The 10,636-nt window shown below is 45.8% G+C and overlaps 1 protein-coding gene across 1 annotated transcript; it reads left to right on the plus strand.

Annotated features, from left to right (window-relative positions):
* The first annotated feature begins 130 nt into the window (after window positions 1–130).
* On the plus strand, window positions 131–8,168 carry LOC102042760 (protein ecdysoneless homolog). The gene is given in 12 exon segments (XM_014310951.1): window positions 131–144; window positions 360–447; window positions 1,402–1,580; window positions 2,280–2,475; window positions 3,386–3,514; window positions 3,661–3,786; window positions 4,531–4,616; window positions 5,281–5,387; window positions 5,810–5,987; window positions 6,431–6,498; window positions 6,576–6,796; window positions 7,316–8,168. Coding segments are annotated over 12 exon segments (1,605 nt in total). The 3' UTR covers window positions 7,529–8,168.
* Window positions 8,169–10,636: the final 2,468 nt, after the last annotated feature.

Genomic DNA, 10,636 nt, shown 5'->3' on the forward strand with positions numbered 1-10,636 from the left:
GCCGGGTGAGGGGGGTGCTGCTGAGCTGCTTTTGTAGGAGGGCTGCCGAGGGGCAGTGCCTGTGCTCTGAAGGTCCTGTCTTACCATTGCCCATCCCTTGGGGGTGTTCCCCGTCCCATACACGTTGGAAATGTCCAAGGGCAGGTTGGATGGGGCTTGGAGCAGCCCGGGCTAGTGGAAAGTGTGCCTGACTGTGGCAAGGGTGTTGGAACCAGGTGTTGATCTTTAAGGTCCCTTCTAACCGAAACCTTTCTATGGGTTTATGAATATTAAGAAAACCCAGCAGACATTGATTCAGAAGTGTGTTGTTGTGCTGTGCAAGGCCTTTCCTGTTGAATTTCTAATTTCTCCTTGGCCAGTATTGATGACAACGATGGAGAGTTTCTCTTGATAGAAGCAGCCGATTTTCTCCCAAAGTGGCTGAATCCTGAGAACAGTGAAAACAGGGTGAGTAAAACTTGTGTACTGTTGGCAAGGTGGCCGCAATGGCCTTTTCTGTAGCAGCTGAAGTTTTCTCTTGCACCTCTAGCCATGCGGTCTGACTGCCTCTGAAAATCCAGAGTGCTGTCTGTCCCTTACTGTTGCTCCCTTCCGGAGCACTCCTGTATCCACCTGACCTCTCTAGCTCTGCTCGAACCACTTTGCATTTTTTTGTTTTTTACCATATTGTGGAGTGTTTAGGGCAGAGGATTTGCTGCCCTCAGAGTAGGGAATGCTCAGGGCTGGGGTGTTGCTGTCTCTGTAAGGACACAGGCTTTGTCTGGTCCAGGTGAGCAGACACCTTCCCCTGGATATGGATGGTTGCTAATGGCAGTGGATTAAAATGGAGATCATTAATTTGGTTATTAGCAAAAAATTGTTTAACTCTTTTTCCTCTACTCGAAGATTCTTACAAGGGCTGGAACACAACACCAAAATGGATTGCAAGTGTGTAGCTGGAGTGTCAGACTCATACTTTCCTTTTGTTTCAGGGAACAGACACAGTGGGGGAGTTGAGAACGTTGCATTCAGGGCTTTTCTTAGGTTCAGGAACCAGCAGAGGGCGCATGTGGCACCTGAAATGCTGCTTTTTAATGCCTGTGATGTTCTGAAACAGGTTATGGTGGTTCTCCTGAAGCACTCTAGTTGAAGAGAAACGTGGTATTATTGTTGTTAAGGAAACAAGATATATTTGACGAAACTTGTTGCAATTAAAATAGGGATTTTTCCTGGTTGGATCGTGGTCTCTGTCATCTCAAATAACTTTTTTAGAAAAGCTGTGCTGCTCCCTGCATTAGTTCTCTATTTGTCCTTTATATTGTCAGTGTTCAAACAGATGCATTTGTATATGTAATGAAATGTTGCATGGCTGTGTGTGTGAGTGCTCTTGCCCTGTGTGTTGGGAGCATGCCTGCCTGCCAGGTGTTCTTTTACAAAGGAGAGCTGCACATCATTCCGCCGGGGGAGCCTTGGGAGCAGGGCTGGGCCCTCTCTGCTCCCTGTCCCACGGTGCCCCAGGCGCTGGCTCTGTTATCCACCCGCGCCGAGGAGTTCCTGGCTGCAGAGCCCATCAGAGCTGCGCTCAATAAACGCATCCATGGGTACGTGGGGCTGCATTTGGCTGCTCTGCAGCTGTGGGGTTTGGTTCTGTGCTCCCTGGGCTTTAAACATTTCCCCAGCAGATGGGATCAAGTTGGTTCCTTTTCAGAAACCAGCAGCTGGAGGTTTTTCTGTGGCACTCTTGGAAAGAGGGGGATCAGTGTCCTGTAGGCTGTGGTCTGGGGGTCTGAAACTGGTTCATTGCTGTAATTCCACCCCTGACAATGACAAGAGTTACTCTTCCTTCACATTTTCCTTAGACTGAAAGTTCTGACAGTTCCGTGATCTTTTAGTAGCCCTGTGCATGAGGAGCAAGAGGATTTGACCTAAAATGTAGAACCAGCAGAATTGTCAGGGCTTCAGCTTGTCACAGCTGTGCTCAGCCCTGTGCTTTAGTTTTTGCAAGGATTTGACAGCATAACTTTTACAGAGTTTGGTGAAGAATACTGCATAGCTGGATATGTTGGTTAAGTCCACAGGGACTCATCTTACCCGTGTGGGGGATTCAGTTTCATGAGCCATGTACATTCTATAAATATGTGTGATAGAAACAGCCATTCTAGGCATTAGATTGGCCAAGTTTTAACTGCAGAGTAATCTTCTGACCCACGATCCAGGTCAATATGAAAGGGCAAGGGGCCTCATGATAAAGCAGGAGTGGTTAACTCGCAGTGCCCTCCCTGCGCTCTGTTGCCGTTCAGGTATCCCGAGAAGATCCAGGCCTCGCTGCACTGAGCCTGCTGCTTCCTCCCGGCCGGGATCGCGGCCGTGCTGAGGCTGCGCCCGTCCCTGGTGGCCGCGGCAGTGCAGGCCTTCTACCTGCGGGAGCCGGGCGATCTGGGGGCCTGCCGGCGCCCTTTCAAAACCTTCCCTGCCGAGCAGCGAGTGATGGCCCTGGTAAGTGCTCGTGATGGCCCTGGTAAGTGCTCGCAGAGCCTCTGATGGCCCTGGGGTGTGCTCCTCTAAAGCCTGTGATGGTCGCGGTGAGTGCTCTCCGAAAACCTTGGCACTTAATTCCCTTCTGTCACTGGCAAGGGCTCTGTGGCCGATGTATAAACACAAGAGGTTTAACTTCAAATTACGAGTTATAGGAATGAATTTCCAGGTCATTACGTTAATAGCTGCTCTGGATTGGTGTGGCTGGACTTTCAGGGGACTGATCATGAGAGAATTGTTTCTGAAACCAGAGGCTGTGATAGCAGTTCCTCTGCTGAAGTGCCTGCTGAGTAAATTGATCTCCTTGTGTGATCAGAGCAGTTTGACAGCCCTGCCAGCCAACGGGAGGAGTTGCTCCTGACCAGTGGTTCACTCCCAGGCTTTTCACCTTCTCAGCTGTGCTCTCACAGCTCTGGGAAAGCTTTTATGAAGTGTTTTATGAGCACTGTCCAAGCACTGTTGTATCTGATGCATTTTGTTACAGACTTGTACCACTAGACTCCTGAAAAGAAGCTTTAGAGTCAAATTGTGGACTTCAAAACTGTTGCTGAGATATTTTAATCAAATTTCATTTTAATTGAAAATACACTTTGTTAATGCAAATACGAAATACTGAGGATTTTTCCTAATGTATTTAGACTGACAAAAGTTCATATTTATTTGGGTATTTCAATTTGGGACAAACTTTGTAAGGCCTGAAAAGCAATTTATCAGAAATATCTATCTAGGATATATTTTGAATGCAGTCTCAGGCACTGCCTGTAATATGGGGGCCTTCAAACCCCCTCTGGTGAGCCTGGAGGGAGTTTGATGGCTGTCCCCAGCAGAGTCCCGCTGCAGGGAGTGTTTGTTTCTGCTCTGGCTGTTTCAGGTGACTTTCACTCGGTGTTTATATGCACAGCTGGTGCAGCAGCAGTTTGTTCCAGACAGACGCAGTGGATACACCCTGCCCGCCCCATCTCATCCTCAGTACAGAGCCTACGAGCTGGGCATGAAGCTGGTAATGGTTCCTGGTGCATTTTGGACTTGGTTCATGCATGTCCAGGGAGTGGGTCCTTGTCTGGAAGTTGCCTGCTTGTCCAGAAAAATGTGAGCAAAGTCCATCACACCTTGAGAACCTCTTGTTGTTGCATCTTTTATCTGCAGGCTCATGGCTTTGAAATTTTGTGCTCCAAGAGCAGTAAAGTAGCTCCTGATGCCAAGAGAAACGTGTTAAGCGGTCCTCTGTGGGAGAGATTCCTCAGGAGCTTGAAGGAGAAGGATTATTTCAAGGTCTGTGTTTATTTCAGTGGCTGTGGCTTTTAAACATTCCAGGGAAAATACATTTTAACTCCTGAACTTGTGTGAGGAGCTTGAATCCTTATATGTGTGTAAAATGAATTAATGTCTTTAAAGGGGACATGTGCAGTTTGTTCCCCTTTGAAAGTAATTTATTTTGGAAATTAAAAATGAAAATGTAAGATCTGGAGATTGATTCAGTCATCTAAAGCAAAGGGAGAAATACACTTGAGTGAAGAAACCACCATATGTGATTGTGTGAGGTGTAACTGATTTCACTGGTTTACATTTCATTTCCACCCCTCTAGAATTAAATACTCTTCAAGATCCATACATAACACCATAGACCCATCTGGGCCCATGCAAGTGTAATTTTTATGTGTGTGTGGTTTTTGTGACTTCTGGGGGTGTTGGTGAGGTTTTGTGGGTTTTTTTTTAAAGATGCCTTTGACTACTTCTTGAAGTTAATAGATGGGACATAAATTGAGTACTTACTTGAAGGTTATAAAATTGGACAACTTTATTGAGATTCTTAGGTTAATATCCTTTAATATACTTCAAATACAGGAATGGCCCTTTGCTGTATTGATTTCCAAGTGTACGTGGCAAAGAGGTTTTAGTTGTTTTGGTTCTCTCAGCATTTCTGTGTGACCAACAGTCATCCTTAGGAAGCCTGACTGTGAGGAGGAAGGGGAGGGAGAATTGTTTGGCCTCATGCCTGTGACTTGCATTCAATAGGGAGAAATGGAAGGATCAGCCAAGTACCTGGAACTGTTGCACATGGCAGAAGATCACTTCCAGCAATCTGTTGCAGTGCCAGAAAGGTGAGAGCTACTTGAAATTCATGAGTGTCATATACCCTACAAATCCTGTAAGTGACCTTTGAAATCCTTGTTACAAACACCTGAACCCTTTAAAGTTTCATTGAAAAGCAGTTCCAGTGAATAATGGATACAGGGTCATCTGTCTTCTTTGCTCAAGGGGCTGGCTGTGGATTTCTCTGGATGATCAAATCTAGAAAAGTTTCATTGAAAAGCAGTCCCAGAGAAGAATGAATACAGGGTAACCTGCCTCCTTTGCTCAAGGGGCTGGCTGTGGATTTCTCTGGATGATCAAATCCAGTAAATAAATCACTACAGAAATATCTGAGGCTTTGCCAGCCCATAATATCTTGACTGTTAGTTTTTTGAGTTTCCAGTGTCTGCTGTTTGTGATCAGGTAATCTTAATATTTACCATGGCAAATTAAATGTAAATAAAAAGAGCCATGACCAATGGGCTTTGGAGCCATCAGCTGGGAGTTGCAGGGACTGACTGTGTCCTGTTTGGGCCAATGCTCTGTGTAGTACTCTGGTACTTCCCCCAGATTCATTTCCCTTTTTGATGTGTTTGCACAGAAGGAGAAAAAGAAGAATTTAAGTGAAAACCTGAATGCAGAGCATGTGATCCCATTGAATCCATTTCAGTAAATTAATTTTGTTTCTTCTAGCTCTGATGAAGTGAGCCCAGGTGATGAAATCCTGACACTACTACAGACAACACCCATTGATCTGAAGGAATTTGAGAGAGAAGCATCTTGTCTTCCTGCAGAGGATGGTGAGTTGGCTGGGGGGAATTGTTCCTATTACAGATGATTATTTGTGGGGGGAGAGGGGCAATGCTGACAGCTGTGAAGGGAGAGCCAGTCCAGCCTTCCTTAAGACTAAACACTGGATTGGCTCTCCCAATGTAGAGTAAGCCTTTCTTCCTCCCCTTAGTGGCCAAAGGTTTCTCAGTGACTGGAATGGTCTCTCTTAGTCTGAGCTCTGCAAAGCAGAGTTTTTAAGTAGTGACAAGAAATCTCCACTCAGTTCTTCTCAGCCTCTCTCTGCCTTTTGCTGTGTGTGACCCAGGACCAGCACAACAACTGAGCTGCAGAACTGAGCTGCAGAATGATTGCAGTCCTGTCAGTCAGCTGGTTTGGGCCTGTGGGCCAGCAGGCTTGTGCAGAGTAACAGATCTGTGCTGTGTTCTTTCAGATGACAGCTGGCTGGATATTACACCAGGTGCTCTGGATCAGATGCTGAAGGAGACAAGAAATGAGTCCCTTCCTTCCACAAGTGAGGAAGAGGAAAAATATGACTTGGAAACAGTTGCTGAGAGCATGAAGGCTTTTGTGTCCAAAGTCTCCACGCACGAAGGAGCAGAAATGCCATGGTAGTAGCACTTGGAGTTTGGGTCTGGGGTAGAATGTTGCACTCTGCTGCAGCCCTGTGGTTGGTTCTGTGATGCAGAGAATCAGAGTTTGAAGGTGCTGTGCAGAGCAGGGCCTGAAGCAAAGCCAGAGCAGGGAACATGTGCTTGCTTTAAATCAGCTTGGTACCACTCTGGCACTGGTGCAGGTTCAAGTGCTGCAAGCTGAGCTGCTCTCTGTCCCTCAGGTTGATTTTGTGGTCTTCACAATTTTTCTCTTTTATGCCAAGAATTCTTCCACTCACTGTTTCATGTCTAATGCATACAGGCTTCAAACTTCTGAGGACTTTTAAATTCCAATATCCCAACTTCAGTCCTGAGAGAAATCAATATGGTTTGTGCCTGTATGTGTCAGGCTTAGGCAACCATAAAAGCTTTATTTCTTTAAAAATCCTTTTATATTTCAGGTCATCTGATGAATCCCAAGTTACGTTTGATGTGGATTGTTTTACAAAAGCTCTGGACAGAATTTTAGGTGAGATTGCTTCTTTATTTGAAACAAATGCCAGCAGTGATTTCTTTGCTGTTGTACTGACACAAAATCATGTCCAGGGGCAGACTCGGAGGAGCTGGATTCTGATGATCTGGATGAAGAGGAGGAGTTTGGTTTCTCAGATGAGGATGATGAAGAGCTGGATGCTGGGAATGAAGGGCAGGAGCAGAAGGTGTCTCCTGAGGAGCTCGTGGGCAGTCTCAAGGCGTACATGAAGGAGATGGACCGTGAGCTGGCCCAGACCAACGTTGGGAAAAGTTTCAGCAGCCACAAGAGAGGGGTGAGTGTGCCTTGAGCTCTGATTTGCAGCAGTAATTTCCAAGCAGGAAATGTGCTGCAAGGGGCCGTTCTGAGTAATGTGATCAGGACCTTCCCACGTGCAAGCAAATGTGCTGGACCTGCACCATCATACCTTTTTTCCAAACTAAAGTTTACCTAAGCTTGGAATTTGCCCATCCTTTCCAAGGCTTAGTTCCATTTCCCTGTTGTTAGTAGTAGGGCAAGCAGCTGCAGCTTCACTTGTGAGTTCCTGTAGTAGTTTTCTCCCATAGGAAGCTGAGGCAGGACTCAGCAACACTTTGTGTCCTTCTCTTGGAACCTGATCTGGGTAATGGACAGTGGTGATTTTTAGCTGGCACGAGCATTTGGTGTCTGAATTCCTGTCTGTCAAGACTCAGGAGTGTACTGGACTTTGTTGGCTGCACAATTGTTGTTTCTTTTCTCCTGTGGTTTGCCTTTTTTTTCCCCCTTAAATCTGCTCATGCAATTTGATAAACCTTTCTCTTTGTACTCCCTGCAGGCAAGTTCTGTTGGAGCAGCCCCATGTGAGAGTGCTGGCCCTGATTCTGGAGCTGAGGCTGCTGAGCTGGCAGCCCTGGATGTGGACATGAACCTGGTGGCAAACCTGCTCGAGTCCTACAGTGCCCAGGCTGGCCTGGCAGGACCCACCTCGAACATTTTACAGAGCCTGGGGGTGAATTTACCTGAGAGCACAGAGCTCACTGGCAGCTGAGCAAGGCAGGGAGAGCCTTTGGACAGGACATGGCTGGTGGGGAGATGAAGCACAGACACACGAGCAGGATGTGGAAGAAGAGGCCAAAGGTTTTAATTTAGAGCATTCTGTTCATTTTGTGTCACTTCATCAGAGTGAACTTACCTGCAAAAGCTTCTGTTTGCACACTGTCTTGGGTGGAAATGAGATTTTCTTAGTGGTGACACATTTTCAGAAAACTGAAAAATGATGTTGAATGAATGACTCAAATGAGGTTTTCTTTTATTACAGCACCTCTCTTCCATTTCCCAATCAGTGATCCAATTGGCCACATTTCTAAAACGTGCTCTTACCCATTGCTGAGTGGGTTCAGTATCTGGGGAGCAGTTCTTGTTCTGAAAATGCTGCTGCCTTCAGGGAGAGGTGGGGAAACACCACATTGCAGGAAGAGTCTTAGGGATTTGGGAATGCTGGTGAAATGTTGGGCAGACATTTAATCCTTGCCAAGAGCACGATGCTGCATTGTGAGATCTTCTGGCAATTCTGTAAGAGCCTGTTCCTTATTAAGCACAAGGATTTGAACAGTAATTGGAGCAAATGTGTAAATATTGGCCAGAAGTATTTTTAAAATATATTGAAATAAAAACAGAAATACAACTTGTTTACTGAACTCTTTTTGATGGTATGCATAACTTCCTCAGTGCAGTATCAGTTCTTGGAGTGAAAGTTCATTGGTCATTTTCTGAATGAATTCCATTATTGCTGAATGTTGGTATCATGCCAGCAGTAGCTGAATGTGAGCCCAGGCTGAGCAGTTTTGGGTTTTGTATTTTTAAAATTTATTTCATTAAAAACAAATAAAACTTGTTTACTGAACTCTTTTTGATGGTATGCATAACTTCCTCAGTGCAGTATCAGTTCTTGGAGTGAAAGTATTTCTGTAATTGGTAATTTTCTGTATGAATTCCATTATTGCTGAATGTTGGTATCATGCCAGCAGTAGCTGAATGTGAGCCCAAGCTGAGCAGTTTTGGGTTTTTTTTTCAGTGTAAATGTGTCTGGAAGGCATGCAGCATGTTGCTTTCATGTGGGATGAAAAATCTGTTTTAAATATGACAACTTCAGTTTCAAAAGATAAATTTGAAATAAAATACATAGAAATTCTTGATACACAGACACCAGCAAGGCAGTCCAATGCCAGGTCCAAATCAGCTTCTTAATTTCTCTTTATTTCTTTTTCATTCAGCAATTAATGAGTTGTCCTCCACTGATGTTGTGTAATTTACCTTGTCAGCAGTTCAGGGAGAGCACTGGCAGGGTGGACAGGGATTAGAGATGGAAACAAGAGCTGCTGAATTTCAAGGAGTTTGGACTGCTGAGAGGTGAGAGACTCAGACAGATCTGTGGTGGAAAACTGGGGTTAAGAGAGGTGTTTTTAAATTTAGACAAGGATAATGAGCAGTTAGTGGTGGAAAACCTTGGAAAGGGTTTGTGTTTGACTTGGGAAGGTGATTTACACTGAAAATACATAAAAGAAAAGGGCAGAAGAAAAAAATTGAGGAAAAAAGGGGCAAAAATGTGGGGGGAAAGGCAGCAAAAAAGGGGGAGAGGGGAAGGGGAGAAAAAAAGCAGGAAAAATGGGACAAAAAGTGGGGGAAAAAATGGGCAGTGGAAAAAGCAGGAAGAGTTAATAATGGTGAAAAGGTGGCATTTAGGAAGCAGGAAAGCTCTAGAAAGGTGAGGAGAAAAGGGTGCAAAACATGAGAGGAAAAAGGATGGGAAATAGGAGGGAAAAAGAGCAGGAGTACCAGAGACACCCCCACAGCTCAGGCGCCCCTCCCCAATCCCACAGACACCCCCAGGTACCCCCAAGAGAGCCCCTGCAAACCCCACAGACACCTGGGCCTGGATTCCTGCAGGAACACTGGGGAACAGCTGGGCTCCTTGCAGCGGGATGGAAACAACGGCCAGGGCTGGGAATGTGTGCCCACTGTGCTGCCAGGCTGGGAATCAGCTGGATGGGGCCATGCCATGGCAAAGGCTCCTGAACAACTGCCAGGTCTGTGGGCTCCAGCTGGAGCTGGGAAGCCAAGGGATTAGTCCAGGCAGGAGAACATCCCATCATGGGGTACTCCTGCAAAGTGGGCATGTTTGGAACAGAGCCTCTCCTTCAGCAGGCCAGCGCTCCCAGATGGAAATTCCCAAGGGCACGAGGCTGGGAAGTGAAGAGCAGAGCTGTTGTGAAGGTCAAGCTCAGTTCATTCAGAGAGATCACACGGGTCCCTTGAGCACTGTTACAGGTAGGAAGCAGAAAAGGAGAGATTTCCAGGAAAGCCTTTGTAGTTTGGTGGGGAAAAGGAGTCATGATACCCAATGGCTGCAGGGATGGTGATCTAAATTAGTTCTGAGCAGATTTCCTTTTTTTTTAATTGGTGAGGGTTATTAACCTTAGCTGCAGTTATAAGGCCAAATAGTTTTGGGATCTATTCTAGTTTCATCTAGCTGTCCTCCATGCTGCATACTCACAGCAGCCATATTTAACTGTCATATGATGTGTGAATTTGTTTCTATCCCTATCCCAAATGTCGTCCTTCCTGGGCTTTCAGCTTCTTTTTAACATGCTAGTAAATCTTCTGCATCCCTCTGCAATATTTCCATGGGTAAAACCACTGAAGAGCACAACCTAAAGGATGCTACCTGCAGCTGAGCACAGGGACCAGTGGGAGAGGATGTTACATCAGCATTTTCTGTCCTGATACTGCTGATTGTGCTGATACTGCTCTCCCTGGGAGGGAGCTGGGAAATCCCTATTTCTGCTGCTGTGCTCCTCCTGATGTTTGTCACAGCTGATGCCAATCCCATTTTCCCACTGTAATGATGATTCTGGATGTCTGAGTGTACCTGCTGGCCTTGGAAATATCACTGATGGTTATTAAGGAGAAGACAAGTCCCACCATTTCCGTGTGGAAACAGAAACGCGTGGCCGTCCCTCAGTGCAGCTCTTTTAGTGACAGCGGTTGGTGGCCATTCCTGGTGCAGTTCTGTTATCATTTTTTATTATAGCATTCTATTTTATTCCCTTCACACTTCCCACCCTTTCCCATTCCTCACTTCTTAACCAGCACTGCC

The sequence above is a fragment of the Geospiza fortis genome, unplaced genomic scaffold (assembly GCF_000277835.1).
Source record: "Geospiza fortis unplaced genomic scaffold, GeoFor_1.0 scaffold89, whole genome shotgun sequence".
In the NCBI taxonomy this organism is placed as follows: Eukaryota; Metazoa; Chordata; class Aves; order Passeriformes; family Thraupidae; genus Geospiza; species Geospiza fortis.